At 31.7% G+C, this 20,966-nt stretch overlaps 1 protein-coding gene and 1 long non-coding RNA gene across 7 annotated transcripts in view; both read left to right on the forward strand.

Moving 5' to 3' along the window:
• LOC143078644 (MAM and LDL-receptor class A domain-containing protein 1-like) overlaps nucleotides 1-20,966 on the forward strand; it is a 141,888-nt gene that overhangs the window by 49,353 nt on the left and 71,569 nt on the right. For 4 of the 6 annotated variants that reach the window (XM_076253491.1, XM_076253492.1, XM_076253493.1 and 1 more), the window contains 4 exons: nucleotides 1,342-1,426; nucleotides 7,046-7,258; nucleotides 12,524-12,650; nucleotides 18,515-18,631. In XM_076253491.1, coding sequence (XP_076109606.1) covers nucleotides 1,342-1,426; nucleotides 7,046-7,258; nucleotides 12,524-12,650; nucleotides 18,515-18,631 — 542 coding nt within the window. Of the gene's footprint in view, nucleotides 1-1,341; nucleotides 1,427-7,045; nucleotides 7,259-8,486; nucleotides 8,532-8,564; nucleotides 8,609-12,523; nucleotides 12,651-18,514; nucleotides 18,632-20,966 lie in introns of those variants that run through there. The other 2 variants (XM_076253495.1, XM_076253496.1) reach the window with 2 other exon arrangements.
• LOC143078646 (uncharacterized) lies at nucleotides 13,273-16,890 on the forward strand. Its single transcript, XR_012979239.1, has 3 exons — nucleotides 13,273-13,933; nucleotides 14,566-15,262; nucleotides 16,654-16,890. It is a non-coding gene; the product is annotated as an uncharacterized LOC143078646 (long non-coding RNA).

Genomic DNA, 20,966 nt, shown 5'->3' on the forward strand with positions numbered 1-20,966 from the left:
GGTAATATTGGACGAACACTAACTCTTCATCTAATCTCGGTGTTGATGTCTGACGATGAACCACGTTTTCAGAGTTAATTATTATATCTCCAGCTTCTGTTACTGAATCTAAATCCTTCTGCTTTTCAGAAGATGAAAGCATAAAGTCCTTCAAATACACTGGAGGTTTTCTTGTTCTATTGTTTTCCATTGAAAAGAAACAAAAAATAATACATCCACTACATATAAATGAAAAATGGCTTGAACATGCTCTTTTCCTTAAGGTTTATGTACCCTTCTGTAGCCATTTTTGTACGAACTTTTCAAACTTCAATTGTATCAAAACTACAGATATAATGAATAATAGAGATAGGCCATTTTGTACATATTCCAAGGGGAAACTTGATGCAAAGCATTCTTTTTTACTGTTCCATTGCATTTAATAGAAAAAGAGGACTTTGTGGCAAATAAATCAAGATTTTTATAGAAAATCCACAGCCTTTATCCTTGTACTCTCATATTTGGCAATTTGATGACTGATAGATATAGGATTATTGCATGCAGTGCTAGCATTGATTTCCTTAAAACAAGTTTATAAATGTAGTTATTGGTTAAGACAAGTATAAATATGGCCAAAATCAAGTACACCTTTTAGGGTGCGCTCGACTTTAGTGACTCAGCACGAGGTGTTTTGGAATTTACAGGTTACTTAGAACTTTTTGTAAAAAATAAACACTAGCACATCATAGAAAATCAAGTGAGTAATTTATGTTTCAAATTTTATAACAAAAATCTCTGTATTAAAGGCTGTGGATTTTCTATAAAAATCTTGATTTATTTGCCACAAAATCCTCTTTTTCTATCAAATGCAATGAAACAGTAAAAAATAATGCTTTGCATCAAGTTTCCCCTTGGAACATGTACTAAATGGCCTATCTCTATTATTTATTATATCTTTAATTTTGATACAATTGTCAGGTTTGAAAAATTCGTACAAAAATGGCTACAGAAGGGTACATAAACCTTAAAACCACATGGTAATATAAACCCGGATGATGTAACAAGGGGAGGCAAATCTAACAAACGGTGTTATCAATTAGGTACAATGAGAGTTGCCTCCCATTGTAGGCAATTGGTACCCAATAGATAATAATGAATCCACAGTATTCTAAAACCTGCAATATGCTTTATGCTGTTCACCATTTTCTATCTAACTTTGAAAATATAGTTTAACATGTGACTATCCCTGATTGAATCAAATTAGTTAATAGTTAGTTTATAATATATGAATTAATATATGGACATATTGGTTTGAGAATTTGTATTGTACACATATTGTATAGTGTTTTATTGCATTTGTAGTGGATGTTGGTCCTATGTTGGCAATGTTAATCCTTTTCGTAACAATGTACAGCCAGTGAGCTTATCCGAACCAGGTTGTATTAGCGTAAGTACCAAGATTTTTTAAAAGTGGGCTGTATTAGCCATAAAAATCGATATTTACCATTTTCGTTTAACCATATGCATTTTTTGCAAAAAATGAGTTTAGTTTTTTTATCAAATGAAAGTTGAACCTTGTGTCTGCCCTCTACCCCACCCTGAGACAACCACTACATTCAACCTTTATATGTCTGATAACTAGTTTTTGTCTCATCCGTGTTGAAAAGTGAGACAAAGCAGTTGCTTTTCCAGTGCTTGTTAATATGACTTCAGTTTAAGGTGGTATGGGAGTCTAAAATAAAAATGATAGAATTTGTTCATACTTTGCCAAAACGTTGTATCTATTGATACATTTTGAAAAATATAATAAAAATGATAGGTCACCGCGCATTTTCTCAAGCTACAGGACGGGACAAAATGACACATTTTGTATGGATTATACAGGAAAAAACACCATTTTGTGATTAGAAACTAAACATAATGATAGAATTGTTAAATACTTCAGGAAAAGATAGCTTTCAGACACTGCTTTGAGAATATCAAAAGAAAAGATAGGGTCACCGTACGTTTTTTCCGGCTAAAATACAAAATAGGAAAATTTCGTACAGAATCCTTCAGAAAATGTACTTTTTTAGAGTTACCTCCCCTTAAAATGCAAATTTAAAAAAAAAATAAAAACAACCAAAAATAATTAACATTTGCAAAAATTTCAATATTTAGAAGTTATATTCTTATAAATTGGTACTTTTAAATGAAAATGTACATTAAACATCTGCATTCCTGCATCAAATTTTGCTAACTTGATGGAAAATCTGGACCTTTGATTCTCTTGTTTTTTACAATCCAAGATGGAGGAAGACACCCATACCACCTTAAGTTAAGTTTTCTGCTTAAGTTAGATTGATAGGAATCTTTTGTGATAGATCATTCATGTTTTGTATGAAGATGCATTACTGTCAGTACCTATTAGTTTGACAACTATTTAGAGGCCCTGCCCCTTAGGCCATGGTCCTGTGAATTTTAATAAATTACAGCTAATTTCCTAATGCATGTAGAGCAAGACTTTGGTTACCTTGTTTACTTTGTTTGTATATTGTACAATAGTAATTTAGATAACATCCAATTGAATTCAACTATTAATATAGGTTTAAGTGTGCCTATATTTATTGTTTGAAGATGTCAATCTTAAGTACAAAGCTTGGGTAAATGTTTATACAAAAAAAAACCAAGCAAGCCAACCAATTTTAGTTTTATTCTACAAGCTGTAGGAAATTAGCTGTAAAAAATCTAAATGTTAAGTTTTCTCCTTAAGTTAGTGTGATAGAACAATGATTTTTCTATAAAGTTGCATTACATCAGTACAAATGATGTCAAAAGATCTGAAATTTAATACTCAGATACTTGGTCATGAAACTCGGGAGTACTCGAGTACTCAGATGAATCTTAAACAGCTATTAAAAAGTTAAGATTTAAGGTGAGATGCGGTTTGTGAATGTGTTCATAAAACCATAAATATTTGCTTATAAAAGTCAGACAAAGTAGACAATATATATCATCTGTTCCTGTTGAGTTGGTATTTTTTATAAGGGGAATTCGTTTCTTGTTTACAACTAAATTATGGGTCTAAAGTGAAATTATTTCTTGTGTACAACTTAACTATGTGTCTAAAGGGAATTGTTTTTTTTTGTTTACAACTAAACTATGTGTCTAAGCGAATTTGTTTCTTGTATACAACTGAACTATGTGTCTAAAGGGAATTTGTTTCTTGTTAACAACTAAATTATGGGTCTAAAGGGAATTTGTTTCTTGTTAACAACTAAATTATGGGTCTAAAGGGAATTTGTTTCTTGTATACAACTGAACTATGTGTCTAAAGGGAATTTGTTTCTTGTTTACAACTAAACTATGTGTCTAAGGGAATTAGTTTCTTGTTTACAACTAAACTATGTGTCTAAGGGAATTTATTTCTTGTTTACAACTAAACTATGTGTCTAAAGGAATTTGTTTCTTGTATACAACTAAACTATGTGTCTAAAGGGAATTTGTTTCTTGTTTACAACTAAACTGTGTCTAAAGGGAATTATTTCTTGTTTAGAACTAAACTATGTGTCTAAAGGGAATTTGTTTCTTGTATACAACTAAACTATGTGTCTAAGGGAATTAGTTTCTTGTTTACAACTAAACTATGTGTCTAAGGGAATTTATTTCTTGTTTACAACTAAACTATGTGTCTAAAGGAATTTGTTTCTTGTATACAACTTAACCATGGGTCTAAAGGGAATTTGTTTCTTGTATACAACTAAACTATGTGTCTAAAGGGAATTTGTTTCTTGTATACAACTTAACTATGGGTCTAAAGGGAATTTGTTTCTTGTATACAACTAAACTATGTGTCTAAAGGGAATTTGTTTCTTGTTTACAACTAAACTATGTGTCTAAGGGGAATTGTTTTTTTTTGTAAACAACTAAACTATGTGTCTAAAGGGAATTAGTTTCTTGTATACAACTGAACTATGGGTCTAAAGGGAATTTGTTTCTTGTATACAACTAAACTATGTGTCTAAGGGAATTAGTTTCTTGTTAACAACTTAACTATGGGTCTAGAGGGAATTTGTTTCTTGTATACAACTTAACTATGGGTCTAAAGGGAATTTGTTTCTTGTATACAACTAAACTATGTGTCTAAGGGAATTTGTTTCTTGTATACAACTTAACTATGTGTCTAAAGGGAATTTGTTTCTTGTTAACAACTTAACTATGTGTCTAAAGGGAATTTGTTTCTTGTATACAACTTAACTATGGGTCTAGAGGGAATTTGTTTCTTGTATACAACTAAATTATGTGTCTAAAGGAATTTGTTTCTTGTATACAACTTAACTATGGGTCTAAAGGGAATTTGTTTCTTTTATACAACTAAACTATGTGTCTAAGGGAATTTGTTTCTTGTATACAACTTAACTATGTGTCTAAAGGGAATTTGTTTCTTGTATACAACTAAATTATGTGTCTAAAGGAATTTGTTTCTTGTATACAACTTAACTATGGGTCTAAAGGGAATTTGTTTCTTTTATACAACTAAACTATGTGTCTAAAGGAATTTGTTTCTTGTATACAACTAAACTATGTGTCTAAAGGGAATTTGTTTCTTGTTAACAACTTAACTATGTGTCTAAAGGGAATTTGTTTCTTGTTAACAACTTAACTATGTGTCTAAGGGAATTTGTTTCTTGTTAACAACTTAATTATGGGTCTAAAGGGAATTTGTTTCTTGTTAACAACTTAACTATGGGTCTAAAGGGAATTTGTTTCTTGTTAACAACTTAATTATGGGTCTAAAGGGAATTTGTTTCTTGTTAACAACTAAACTATGTGTCTAAAGGGAATTTGTTTCTTGTTAACAACTAAACTATGTGTCTAAAGGGAATTTGTTTCTTGTTAACAACTTAATTATGGGTCTAAAGGGAATTTGTTTCTTGTTAACAACTTAACTATGGGTCTAAAGGGAATTTGTTTCTTGTTAACAACTTAATTATGGGTCTAAAGGGAATTTGTTTCTTGTTAACAACTAAACTATGTGTCTAAGGGAATTTATTTCTTGTTTACAACTAAACTATGTGTCTAAGCGAATTTGTTTCTTGTTAACAACTTAACTATGTGTCTAAAGGGAATTTGTTTCTTGTTAACAACTTAACTATGGGTCTAAAGGGAATTAGTTTCTTGTATACAACTAAACTATGTGTCTAAAGGGAATTAGTTTCTTGTATACAACTGAACTATGTGTCTAAAGGGAATTTGTTTCTTGTATACAACTAAACTATGTCTAAAGGGAATTTGTTTCTTGTATACAACTAAATTATGTGTCTAAAGGGAATTTGTTTCTTGTATACAACTAAATTATGTGTCTAAAGGGAATTTGTTTCTTGTATACAACTGAACTATGTGTCTAAAGGGAATTTGTTTCTTGTATACAACTAAATTATGTGTCTAAAGGGAATTTGTTTCTTGTATACAACTGAACTATGTGTCTAAAGGGAATTTGTTTCTTGTTAACAACTAAACTATGTGTCTAAGGGAATTAGTTTCTTGTTAACAACTTAATTATGTGTCTAAAGGGAATTTGTTTCTTGTTTACAACTAAACTATGTGTCTAAGGGAATTAGTTTCTTGTTTACAACTAAACTATGTGTCTAAGGGAATTTGTTTCTTGTTAACAACTAAACTATGTGTCTAAGGGAATTTATTTCTTGTTTACAACTAAACTATGTGTCTAAAGGAATTTGTTTCTTGTATACAACTAAACTATGTGTCTAAAGGGAATTTGTTTCTTGTTTACAACTAAACTGTGTCTAAAGGGAATTATTTCTTGTTTAGAACTAAACTATGTGTCTAAAGGGAATTTGTTTCTTGTATACAACTAAACTATGTGTCTAAGGGAATTAGTTTCTTGTTTACAACTAAACTATGTGTCTAAGGGAATTTATTTCTTGTTTACAACTAAACTATGTGTCTAAAGGAATTTGTTTCTTGTATACAACTAAACTATGTGTCTAAAGGGAATTTGTTTCTTGTATACAACTTAACTATGTGTCTAAAGGGAATTTGTTTCTTGTTAACAACTTAATTATGGGTCTAAAGGGAATTTGTTTCTTGTTAACAACTAAACTATGTGTCCAAAGGGAATTTGTTTCTTGTTAACAACTTAACTATGTGTCTAAGGGGAATTTGTTTCTTGTATACAACTAAACTATGTGTCTAAGGGAATTTGTTTCTTGTTTATAACTAAACTATGTGTCTAAAGGAATTTGTTTCTTGTATACAACTTAACTATGGGTCTAAAGGGAATTTGTTTCTTGTATACAACTTAACTATGTGTCTAAAGGGAATTTGTTTCTTGTATACAACTAAACTATGTGTCTAAAGGGAATTTGTTTCTTGTTAACAACTTAACTATGGGTCTAAAGGGAATTTGTTTCTTGTTAACAACTTAACTATGGGTCTAAAGGGAATTTGTTTCTTGTTAACAACTTAATTATGGGTCTAAAGGGAATTTGTTTCTTGTATACAACTAAACTATGTGTCTAGAGGGAATTTGTTTCTTGTATACAACTTAACTATGGGTCTAAAGGGAATTTGTTTCTTGCATACAACTGAACTATGTGTCTAAAGGGAATTTGTTTCTTGTATACAACTAAACTATGTGTCTAAGGGGAATTGTTTTTTTCTTGTTTACAACTAAACTATGTGTCTAAGGGAATTTATTTCTTGTTTACAACTAAACTATGTGTCTAAAGGGAATTTGTTTCTTGTTTACAACTAAACTATGTGTCTAAAGGGAATTTGTTTCTTGTTTACAACTAAACTATGTGTCTAAGGGAATTAGTTTCTTGTTTACAACTAAACTATGTGTCTAAAGGGAATTGTTTTTTTCTTGTTAACAACTTAACTATGTGTCTAAGGGAATTAGTTTCTTGTTTACAACTAAACTATGTGTCTAAGGGGAATTGTCTCTTGTTTATAACTAAACTATGGGTCTAGAGGGATTTTTTTTTGGTTTACAACTAAATTATGTGTCTAGATAGAATTGTTTCTTGTTTAAGATGAAATCCAAAACTAATCTTGTTTGCAGGTTAGCACATCTGTGCATGAAATGTTGCATGCCATGGGAGGACATCATGAACAATCTAGATCTGATCGTGATGGTTATGTCAGTATCGCTTGGCCAAATGTAAAGCCAGTATGGAATGGACAGGCATATGTACGAAATAATAACATGGCCAAGTCCAACACACAAGACAACAACCCTTACGATGCAGAATCATCTATGCAGTACAGTTTATATGTAAGTATTTATGTTATAAAGAGAGTAAGACAATAACCCTTACGATACAGAATCATCTATGCAGTACAGTTTATATGTAAGTATTTATGTTATAAAGAGGGTAAGACAATAACCCTTACAATACAGAATCATCTATGCAATACAGTTTATATGTAAGTATTTATGTTATAAAGAGAGTAAGACAATAACCCTTACGATACAGAATCATCTATGCAGTACAGTTTATATGTAAGAAGTTATGTTATAAAGAGAGTAAGACAACAACCCTTACCATACAGAATCATCTATGCAGTACAGTTTATATGTAAGTATTTATGTTATAAAGAGGGTAAGACAACAACCCTTACGATACAGAATCATCTATGCAATACAGTTTATATGTAAGTATTTATGTTATAAAGAGGGTAAGACAATAACCCTTACAGTACAGAATCATCTATGCAGTACAGTTTATATGTAAGTATTTATGTTATAAAGAGGGTAAGACAATAACCCTTACGATACAGAATCATCTATGCAGTACAGTTTATATGTAAGTATTTATGTTATAAAGAGGGTAAGACAATAACCCTTACGATACAGAATCATCTATGCAGTACAGTTTATATGTAAGAAGTTATGTTATAAAGAGAGTAAGACAACAACCCTTACCATACAGAATCATCTATGCAGTACAGTTTATATGTAAGTATTTATGTTATAAAGAGGGTAAGACAACAACCCTTACGATACAGAATCATCTATGCAGTACAGTTTATATGTAAGTATTTATGTTATAAACAGAGTAAGACAATAACCCTTACGATACAGAATCATCTATGCAATACAGTTTATATGTAAGTATTTATGTTATAAAGAGGGTAAGACAATAACCCTTACGATGCAGAATCATCTATGCAATACAGTTTATATGTAAGTATTTATGTTATAAAGTTTATATGTAAGTATTTATGTTATAAAGTTTATATGCAAGTATTTATGTTATAAAGAGAGTAAGACAATAACCCTTACGATACAGAATCATCTATGCAGTACAGTTTATATGTAAGTATTTATGTTATAAAGAGAGTTAAGACAACAACCCTTACGATACAGAATCATCTATGCAGTACAGTTTATATGTAAGAAGTTATGTTATAAAGAGGGTAAGACAATAACCCTTACGATACAGAATCATCTATGCAGTACAGTTTATATGTAAGAAGTTATGTTATAAAGAGGGTAAGACAACAACCCTTACGATGCAGAATCATCTATGCAGTACAGTTTATATGTAAGTATTTATGTTATAAAGAGAGTTAAGACAACAACCCTTACGATACAGAATCATCTATGCAGTACAGTTTATATGTAAGTATTTATATTATAAAGAGTGAGAATAAATCATCATTTCGTCTCTGGTGGAGAGTTTAAATTCTAATGCAATTATTTTGTATCAATGGTACTGATTGGATGACAGTAAGCGTAAAAATATCTATCTCCTCGTCTGTAACTAAGGAATCTCACATATTGAATTGTGGGATGTATTGACATGTTATTTCTACAATGATTAGCAAAAAACTTTACTTCTTGTACCTAGAAATCTTCTTTTTATCAAATTTTATTACATTCTGAAGCGGCTAAGATGCTAGAACATGCTTGGTGTTAATGTTTGATGCCGGAAGCATACCTATGATGTCACCTTGTTAAGGGGCCAAAGAAGATAACATCTTTTTCACAGAATTTTCTTAAATGAAATTTTAGACAGAAATAATGATTGAAATTGAATTATTTACTGTATTTGCATTATAATAGAGAATAGAATGTGCCACATCATATTATTAAGTAAAGATTGCATGAAATCAAAACCTTATGGGACTAACTTGATATATAAATCTTCCAAGGCTGAGCACTACCTTTTTTGATACACAAAATATAGTGCATTGATCATAACATTCTATATATACTATCCATGAACATTTCTAGAAATTTATCAATTTTATATATGCTCAAAAAATCAAGGCACAAAATGATGTTTCACTTGTCGAGAAAATTACATAACTTTTGCAAGGTGCAGGAATCTAATATCTGTTCGAAATAATATAAATTGTCATTTTTAACCTCATCAAATTGGAGTTATCTTCCATGGTCAAGAATGGCTGTTAAATCAACAACCAATGCAATATTTAATATAACTTCCCAGTGTAATTCAGTGGTTGTCGTTTGTTTATGTGTTACATATTTGTTTTTCATTTATTTTTTATATAAATAAGGCCGTTAGTTTTCTCGTTTGAATTGTTTTACATTGTCATATCGGGGCCTTTTATAGCTGACTATGTGGGCTTTGCTAATTGTTGAAGGCCATTAGGTGACCTATAGTTGTAAATATATGTGTCATTTTGGTCTCTTGTGGAGAGTTGTCTCATTGGCAATCATACCACATCTTTTTTTTTTATTTGATATTTTGCAGTAGTTTCCCACAAGTGTCAGGCTGACTGTTTTGTATTTTACAGTCTTTTCCCACAAGTGTCAGGCTGACTGTTTTTGATTTTACAGTCTTTTCCACCAAGTATCAGGCTACCTGTTTTGTATTTAAAGTCTTTTCCCACAAGTGTCAGGCTACCTGTTTTGTATTTAAAGTCTTTTCCCACAAGTGTCAGGCTACCTGTTTTGTATTTTACAGTCTTTTCCCACAAGTGTCAGGCTACCTGTTTTGTATTTTACAGTCTTTTCCCACAAGTGTCAGGCTACCTGTTTTGTATTTTAAAGTCTTTTCCCACAAGTGTCAGGCTACCTGTTTTGTATTTAAAGTCTTTTCCCACAAGTATCAGGCTGACTGTTTTGTATTTTACAGTCTTTTCCCACAAGTGTCAGGCTGACCGTTTTGTATTTACAGTCTTTTCCCACAAGTGTCAGGCTACCTGTTTTGTATTTACAGTCTTTTCCCACAAGTGTCAGGCTACCTGTTTTGTATTTTACAGTCTTTTCCCACAAGTGTCAGGCTACCTATTTTGTATTTTAAAGTCTTTTCCCACAAGTGTCAGGCTACCTGTTTTGTATTTACAGTCTTTTCCCACAAGTGTCAGGCTACCTGTTTTGTATTTAAAGTCTTTTCCCACAAGTGTCAGGCTACCTGTTTTGTATTTTACAGTCTTTTCCGTAAGTTTTAGGCTGACTGTTTTATGTTTTAGTCTTTTCCCACAAGTATCAGACTGACTGTTTTGTATTTTACAGTCTTTTCCCACACGTTTCAGACTGACTGTTTTTGATTTTACAGTCTTTTCCCATAAGTTTCAGGCTGACTGTTTTATGTTTTAGTCTTTTCCACCAAGTATCAGGCTGACTGTTTTATATTTTACAGTCTTTTCCCACAAGTATCAGACTGACTGTTTTTTTATTTTACAGTCTTTTCCCACAAGTATCAGACTGACTTTTTTTATTTTACAATCTTTTCCCACAATTAAGTTTCAGACTGACGGTTTTTGATTTTACAGTCTTTTCAAATAAGTTTCAGGCTGACTGTTTTATGTTTTAGTCTTTTCTAACAAGTATCAGACTGACTGTTTTGTATTTTACAGTCTTTTCCCACAAGTTTCAGACTGACTGTTTTTGATTTTACAGTCTTTTCCCATAAGTTTCAGGCTGACTGTTTTATATTTTAGTCTTTTCCCACAAGTGACAAGCTGATTGTTTTATATTTTAGTCTTTTCCCACAAGTGTCTGGCTGATTGTTTTTTATTTTACAGTCTTTTCCTACAAGTTTCAGACTGACTGTTTTATATTTTAGTCTTTTTGCACAAGTTTCCGACTGACTGTTTTGTATTTTACAGTCTTTTCCCACAAGTGTCAGGCTACCTGTTTTGTATTTAAAGTCTTTTCCCACAAGTATCAGGCTGACTGTTTTATATTTTACAGTCTTTTCCCACAAGTATCAGGCTACCTGTTTTGTATTTTACAGTCTTTTCCCACAAGTGTCAGGCTACCTGTTTTGTATTTAAAGTCTTTTCCCACAAGTGTCAGGCTACCTGTTTTGTATTTTACAGTCTTTTCCCACAAGTATCAGGCTACCTGTTTTGTATTTTACAGTCTTTTCCACCAAGTGTCAGGCTACCTGTTTTGTATTTAAAGTCTTTTCCCACAAGTGTCAGGCTACCTGTTTTGTATTTAAAGTCTTTTCCACCAAGTATCAGGCTGACTGTTTTGTATTTAAAGTCTTTTCCCACAAGTATCAGGCTACCTGTTTTGTATTTAAAGTCTTTTCCCACAAGTGACAAGCTGATTGTTTTATATTTTACAGTCTTTTCCCACAAGTATCAGGCTGACTGTTTTATATTTTACAGTCTTTTCCCACAAGTATCAGACTGACTGTTTTTTTATTTTACAGTCTTTTCCCACAAGTATCAGACTGACTGTTTTTTTATTTTACAATCTTTTCCCACAATTAAGTTTCAGACTGACGGTTTTTGATTTTACAGTCTTTTCCCATAAGTTTCAGGCTGACTGTTTTATGTTTTAGTCTACAAGTATCAGACTGACTGTTTTGTATTTTACAGTTTTTTCCCACAAGTTTCAGACTGACTGTTTTTGATTTTACAGTCTTTTCCACCAAGTATCAGGCTACCTGTTTTGTATTTAAAGTCTTTTCCCACAATTAAGTTTCAGACTGACGGTTTTTGATTTTACAGTCTTTTCCCGTAAGTTTCAGGCTGACTGTTTTATGTTTTAGTCTTTTCCACCAAGTATCAGGCTGACTGTTTTATATTTTACAGTCTTTTCCCACAAGTATCAGACTGACTGTTTTTTTATTTTACAGTCTTTTCCCACAAGTATCAGACTGACTTTTTTTTATTTTACAATCTTTTCCCACAATTAAGTTTCAGACTGACGGTTTTTGATTTTACAGTCTTTTCCCATCAGTTTCAGGCTGACTGTTTTATGTTTTAGTCTTTTCTAACAAGTATCAGACTGACTGTTTTGTATTTTACAGTCTTTTCCCACAAGTTTCAGACTGACTGTTTTTGATTTTACAGTCTTTTCCCATAAGTTTCAGCTGACTGTTTTATATTTTAGTCTTTTCCCACAAGTGACAAGCTGATTGTTTTATATTTTAGTCTTTTCCCACAAGTGTCTGGCTGATTGTTTTTTATTTTACAGTCTTTTCCTACAAGTTTCAGACTGACTGTTTTATATTTTAGTCTTTTTGCACAAGTGTCAGGCTGACTGTTTTTTATTTTACAGTCTTTTCCACCAAGTATCAGACTTATACTGACTTATGATTTTTTGCAGGCCTTTTCCAACAATGGCCAGAAAACAATTCTCTTTAAAGATCAAAGATTAGAGTTTTTGGCCGATTCAGCTGAAGGTTTAGAGTTCTATGATATACAAGATGTTACTGATGCCTATAAATGTACAGGTAGGTAAAATTTGTAATGTTCCCTTTGCTTCAATCTTTGAGTGTGAAGAAAGGAAGATTGGAGATACATATCAATTAGATTGCAACCCAATGACTGATATAACTAAAAGACATCTTGGAATGTAACTTGTCTCAAAAAAAAGGCATTTATATTATTCTTTTTTCCAATTTAGATCAATAATACGAACTAAATGAATTAAAACAATAGAACAGAATCTAATTATTAAAGTCAATCTGTTTGTTTGTCCGTCCTTCTGTTTCACTTCAGGTTAAAGTTTTTGGTCAAGATATTTTTTCATGAAGTTGAAGTCCAATCGACTTGAAACTTAGAACACATTGTTTCCTATGATATGATCTTTCTAATCTAAATGCCAAATTAGAGATTTTTCCTCATTTTCACACTCCACTGAACATAGAAAATGATAGTTCTGATTGGCAAACTGTATACTATAGATACATTCTTGTTTTTAAAGGCAGTGCTTTAAGGCCTGACTTTCAAGTCATGAGGTTAATCTTTTCATACGCAATCTATGCAGGGGGTCTTTTGGCCAGAAATAGATTCAGAAATGTTCGAATTTCTCCTCTTCTTTTTATGGTATGATATGGTTTTTGTTTCTTTATAGAACTTGTTATTAATGTGTATTTTGCATTATAAGCAGTCAACCTGACTACAAACTATCATTATTTGTATTCCGTGTGGAAAGAGGTCGGGTCAATTTCGAGTGTTATCTGACATCTAAAGATTTTTTAATTAGTTCAGACGTTGATATAACAATGAAAAGTCGACTGAACATGATTAATATTGCATCTTCTATAATTCAAAGCGGAATTCGGTTTATAAACGAGAAACCGTAAAGCGTTTTCAATTTCGGTATTAGTTATGTATGTTGTCTACGTATTATCCTGGTTCCCGGTACTACGTTCTGGGTATTAGCTATTTGATATATCTGATGTGTAACATTACGATCAGGTACCAGCCAATCTACGTGTGTATGTGTACATGATTTCCCGCCAAAATGACCGACTTACAGCTATGGAAAAATAGTCTATAAACGTTCCGTATAATGATATGCAAATTCATAATTAATCGTAACTTTTTTTTATCTTTGTATAATAAATATAACAAAATGGATTCCACAAAATTGAAAATAGCATTATTTTACGAGGATTTCTAATATTTTTTTCACTTCCGGGCGCAGTAATACGTATGTTTTGAAGAAGGTCGAAGAAATTGACAAAGTGAATTGAGAAGGAAACGGATAGATATACGTCCTTGCTATCAGGTAAAACAATTTAAATGTACAGAAAAAACACATTTACTTCACACAAATAGTACAGGCTTAAGCATTGTATTGTCTTATACACGACTGTAGTCTAGTGTTTAAACGACGGCGGTGACCTACAAGGTACGGGTCATACTGGGTCAAGTCTAAGTATGTAAACATATCCACGTGCTATTAGGTAGAAAGCATCGTAATGCAATATCTACAATTTTTTCCTCCTTTATACATCGTTTAACCAGATATATTTCTCTTTCAAATACACTTAAACACGGGTTGTATGTACGTATATTTTCTAGTGTTTTCTTGTCCTTATTAAAGTTCATTTGTTGATGTTTTGAACGACTGAACACAGGAGTGAATGAATGCAACAATTATATATACTGAAGACTTGGGCTGTACAATGATAGTGTACGTATATCATACTAATAATTATTCTAGCAGTAATTATGTTAATTTAGGATGTAATGACAGGAATTCATGAGCTATGCCTCAGGCTTTCTCAAAAAATATCAATGACAATGTAAACAGGAACAAAACATTGACACGAATGATGCTCTCTTCTATTTTATAGTTATTTAGGTATGTGTGTTGCACAAGTTTCAAAAAAACTTAAGTTATAAAACTTTTTTCAGGGCACAAACCCACTTTAAAGAGACTTGTCTACTGCCATACCCATCCTATTTTCATGCACCATTTGCAAGCAAGAGACTGAATGGTTTGCAAAATTAAAAATCAGGACGGTGTCCAATTAAACCAAAAGAACTAAACTGGATGAATATTGTAGGAGAAATCTAGAGGAAAGTTTTGATTTGTGAAATTGGTTTTCCTGAAAAGTCATTCATCCTAGCCTGCAGAAAGGAACTATAACTGTCCACCACCAACTGACGAGCTAATGTCGAGCTTCACATATGGAATTACTCAAATACCATCAATGTCTATGTTTTCAGCACAGATTTCACAAGTTATGACACACTGACAGCTGTGCTTTTTTTTTTATACCTGTTAAAGAGTTGTATACTAAATTTTATTTTTTTATCAATAAATATATCTTGTGTCATTTAAGAACTTGTATTTTGCCAAAAGATGCATACTAGTGAATGAAAGTGGTGCAGTTCATTTTGCTTTGGTATATAGAATTGAATTACAATTGTTCATGTTATTGGAATGCATATAAAAATAAGGAGATGTGGTACAATGTATATACATGATATTTAGTGAGTTTATTAAGCAAAAGTGAATAAGAAATAGGTATAAGCAGTTACAGGTACTACTGTACAATCTCAAACAATGAGAAAAACTCATACCGTAAAGAGAATTTCATATTTACAAGTTTTTGCGTTGAATAATTTTCTTCTATTGTTTTAATTGCAAATATGGGAAGTGGTTAAAATGCTGATGAGACAGCTGTTATGGCCACAGAGCCTTAATTGAAAACTTCTTTTTCATTCATACCGGTAGATTTTGCCTGGAGTTAGAAACATATCTGCCAACTTTTCAAAATGCACATGGGGGTTTTACGTGAAAGATGGTTCATATAGTCATACAAAACCTTCAAGGGGGCCTTCAAATGGAAGCAGGACAAGTCGCCCCACTGGCTAATCGCCCACTTTTAAAAAAAAACGCCACAAACTGATTTATCAAATCGCCCCACATGTGAAATTGGTTAAATCATGTTAAATATTACTCCTGCCAACCCGCCCTACTTATAAAAAATAAAAAAACGGTAATATTTAGATTAATATATATATATATAATTAAAAATAAAAACTCGCACCACTTTAATGAAAACTAATCTACACAGAAAACAAACAAACCGAAAATTTATTTAATTACTATTATTGATATACTGAAATTATAATTCTAAAAAAAAAATGTATTGTTGAAGAATAACTAAGTTTTGAAGCTTAGTTATTTGCATAACAATTGAAAAGAAACCTGTTAATTGTATCATAATGCAATATAAGGAATTTAACTTATATTCAACGGGATAACATCTTTTTCCATAAGTGGGGAGAGTTGGCATTACTAAATTCATCCTGGTTAATAATATATTTATCTAGATTTCACCGATTTCCATTAGGTGGGACCAGTTAGCAGGAGTAATATTAACGGAATTTAACTTATATACAACGGGATAACATCTTTTTACATGAGTGGGGCGAGTTGGCATTAGTAAATTCTTCCTGGTTAATAATATATTTATCTAGATATTATCGTTTTCTATTAGGTGGGGCAAGTTGGCAGGAGTAATATTAAGGGATATAACACATTTCACAAGTGGGGCGATTTGGTTATCCAGGTTGGGGCAGTTTTTTTTTAAAGTGGGGCGAGTTAGTGAAAAAGTGGGGCTATTTGCTAATGGGGCGATTTGTCATGGATTCCCTTCAAATATATTCTAATGTGGTTTTTGGCTTCTTCGTGCATGAACAAGCTCATTGCCATTGTTGAATTAATTGTTTTCTTTAAAATAGTCGACAAAATTGCTCTTACAAAATTTCCATTTGGGAGCCTCGAGCTCGATGGGGAAAATACTCTGCAAATACTGACAGTTGGCAGGTATGGTCATCAAAAAAGTTGATGTGTTACTACGTACATTTACCATTATGTTACTTGATGTTCTTGCTATACACACAGTACAGAGACTAGTCAATCTTTGTGAACTATTTTTTATGGGAGTCATAGAATATGCATATACAATCAATAATTAAAAATATGAAAAGGAAAAGTTCTTATATGTCTAAAGAAGAGGGACGAAAGACACCAAAGGGACAGTCAAACTCATAAATTTAAAGCAAACTGACAAGGCCATGGCTAAAAATGCATTTCATGGCGAGGCACAGAAAATATACTGTAAACAGTAGACTATAGATATAGGTGAACTAGGTACAAAAGAACTCTAAATCTTAAATTCTACAAACCACCTCTGTTCTATGGAAGATAATGATATAACAAGCGATAGCCTTTCAAAAAGTGCTAAATTCGACTCTTAGCTGATGAAAATGGAAAGAGCTCTCGCTTTGTAGATTAATTCATTTACTAGAATATTAACCACGTGCATCAATCAACAAATTTTACCACACACGTGAGGTCACACGTTATGAACTTGTCAGTATCGTTTAAAAGAGGGACGAAAGATACCAAAGGGACAGTCAAACTCATAAATCTAAAACAAACTGACAACGCCATGGCTAAAAATGAAAATGACAAACAGAAAAACAATAGTAAACATGACACAACATAGAAAACTAAAGAATAAACAACACGAACCCCACCAAAAACTAGGGGTGATCTCAGGTGCTCCGGACGGGTAAGCAGATCCTGCTCCACATGTGGCACCCATCGTGTTGCTTATGTGATTACAAATCCGGTAAATAGTCTAATTCGGTAGGTCACATTCATGAAAGGGAAGGGGATTGTAGTTACGACGTAAGGAACATATCCGATATCATTTGTGAAACGGTTATTCCATAACGGTCAACCAACTGGTGATGGCGTCCGTAAAATTTACGAAGGGATGATTTCAACTTCACCATTTGGAACTCTTGGTTTAATAGCTTCCTTGTGAGCAGCAACCCTCTATCAATAAAATAATGATAGGAAATGCAAGCACGGGAATATATCGTATCAATTGGGAGATATATACCCCGTATGCAGGTGCTGCTGGAATGTTGCTACTTAGAAATGGGTTAAATATAGTTCACATGAATTCAGGTCACTGATTGGTTGTCTATTTAAAGTCAGAATGTATCGTTTCTTTTCAAAGTTAACCGAAGAGACGTTCCGGTGGTCTTTGAACGATAACAATAGAGAAGTTCCGATGGTTATTAAATCTCTGTATTTCCCACTTGTGTAATTAGGATGGGTACGTCACAGATTCCTTTCGGCTATTATGTCTCCTGACACCTAATTTCATCTTTCAAATGACCATTTTTTATGTATGAAATTAAAGAAAGAAAAAAAATCTCAAAGAAATTTCATTTTTTTTTTTTTTATGTTATAGTTTTTTATTCTATTAGATTTTACTTAAAATTCATTTACTTTTAAAGGAGTTTTATTTATATAATAATCCGGTTTGTTAGAAATCTTGATCGATTTATTTTGCATAACTACGTGCATTTGTAAACAAATGACCCCCCTTTTCTCTCTAAAGACTGTTACGCGTATTTAAATCAAATTTAACGTTGTTGTTAACAACAAATGGAAGTTTTTAACGACCTTGACTGCCTATACAGTCCTTGTTGTTTACTCCAGAAGATTCGTCTATTTATAGATAAAAGTTACCTGTGTAAAATCTAATTGCTAAAATAGAGACGACAAATCCGATACTCTACGGGATTGAAGGACATTTACTTGGTTTGGATTGTCCTAACCAATCAATAAATTTAGATTATTCACGTCTCGTGATATCTTCCAATCAGGTAGCAAGAAAAATTCACGCCCTAAGTGTCCATCGTTCAATTCTTAATCTCGACTCCTAGGAGTCGAGAACTAGACTAGAAATACACACAACCTGTAATTAACTGCCTTTACAGCGCTTTCGCGCTTTGATTGATACATTTTTTTGATAATTTCTATATTTAGACCACTGCACCAACAAACCTAACTGTCAGAATGGAGGCTTTGTTAACTTTCAATGCACATGTACTTGTCCAGATGTGCTGACTGGCACCACCTGTGAACAGACCGTCTCTAATAGTCGTAAGTATCTACTTCTCCTGATGTTAATTTTTGACAAATATCTATTTCATAAAGGAAAATATTGTTCAATGAAAATGTATTCCCCAAGACAATATTTCATGACTTTGTATCATGAAATTGTGTCTCTATTTATAAATAATGTCCAGAAAAGACCAATTTATCACATGAAACTTTGTCCATAAACACAATATTTCATATGTGAAATATTGTGTTTTTAAAGGGAGGTAATTTAAGAATATATATTGTTGATATTGAGACAATATTTTATAGTGGATTGTTACGGAATTTTGTCTAATGGAAGAGGTTCTATAAACATTTGAATTTTTTTATTCTCTTATCCTACCAAATTTAACTTTCTTGGCATCAGTGACAACTATATCCAAAAACTTTCTGAATGAATTCAAAACACTAATTTACAACTTCATTTGGGGAAATAAAAAAGAAAAAGTTAAACGGATAACTTTATGTAAAGATTATTTGGAAGGAGGCCTAAAAATGATTAATATTGACAATTTTCTATCAGCTATACAATTATCCTGGGTCAAACGTTTAACATCAACACACTTTGCGAACTGGAAAGTTATTCCCCTTTTCTTTTTTAATATATTTGGAGAAAACTTCTCTTTATTCAACATGAATCCAGGTAGCATAAAAGCAATCCCAAACCTCAGTAAAACACTCCCTCTTTTTTACTTAGAAATAATTAAAAGTTGGTTTAAAATAAAAAATATCTCAAACAAAAACAATACAACTTTTATTAACATAAGACAACAATATATTTGGGGCAATAAGCATATAAAATTTCAAAACAAATGCTTAATATTTTCAAATTGGATAACAAATGGAATACTATTTATTAATGATATAATCGACAAAGAAGGAAACATTTCACAAAAGATTGTATTAGATAAACTAACAATTAAATCAAATTGGATATCAGAACTATCGAGAATAAAAAACGCAATACCAAAAAAGTGGCAAATGGAAATGAAATCAGATAAATCATGCTGTACTCAAGTTAAAACAAATAAAAAACTATACTTAAAAACACAAAACAACACAAAATTGATCTGCATTGAAAACCTTCCATCAAAAGAAATATATAAAAGCATTAATTCATGTAATATAGAGGAAAAAACACCAATTGGATTTCTAAAATGGAAAACACAATTTAAATTAGAATCGTCAAGCTACTTGTACAAAATGCTTAACTTTATATTTTACAGCTTAAAAGTTAACAAGTTAAAAATATTCAGGTGGAAACTACTTCACTATATCCTTCCTTGTAAACAGCTATTGCACATCTGGCAACTGAAAAGTGATGACCAATGCCATATTTGCAACCAATTAGAAAACTATGAACACTTTTTCATCACATGCCAATACTTTCAAACTTTTTGGAAAAAAGTCAAATTACTGCTTGACAAAATAAAAATGGGGACACATATAATCTCTTTCAAAAATCTAATACTTGGGTATAAAATATATGATATAAACTACTATGACATCAATCTGTTTCTGACTGTATTAATATTCTCTATTCATAAATCTACATATGCATCAGAGTATAAACAAAAAAATGTTGATGTTTACAGAATTTTTAAGTTAGAATTTCAACAATACTTTGATAGTATGAAAACACTTGATAAAAAAACAAGTAGGTTTTTGTGTGATGTTTATAAAAATATATAATAACTATGTTTATATTATAAATCATAAAATGTATTTTTATTTAATATCATTACACATATATATCATGTAGAATGACTCATAGGCAATGTAAACAAATTTCATGTGTGTGTTTAAATGTGACAAATGATCAAGGTTTACCTGTACACAAATCAGCATGCTTACTGAACATTGACCTTGTACTATCTAATGTCAGAATAGAAATTCTTTGATATTTTAAAATAAATCATGATGCTTTCAATAAATTATCATAAAACAATTGAAATATTTCCAAAACTCACCATTATAGACACTTAAATTAGATGAGAGCCTTCTGCTCATCATCAATACACGTGGCATTCTTTAATTATCCGATCATCTCAACTTTCACGTGATCTTGTTTTGATCAAAAGGTAAGGTTAACGATAAACCTAAAATCAATACAGTAGACTCCGGCCAATCGGATACCCAAAATGTCAGCTAAAAATATCCGATTGTCCGATATATTCAATTAGCCGATGAACGTATATTCCTCCAAGATTTTTTTCAAAATTGACAGTCACAACCCTAAGATACCAATAGCTATTATAGCTGCTTTATTAATGGAAATTTGTTACTAATCTCATTGTTTTTTCAGGTACAAGTTCGGATAATTCGGTTGATTGAG

The sequence above is a fragment of the Mytilus galloprovincialis genome, chromosome 6 (genome assembly GCF_965363235.1).
Source record: "Mytilus galloprovincialis chromosome 6, xbMytGall1.hap1.1, whole genome shotgun sequence".
NCBI classification, from domain to species: Eukaryota; Metazoa; Mollusca; class Bivalvia; order Mytilida; family Mytilidae; genus Mytilus; species Mytilus galloprovincialis.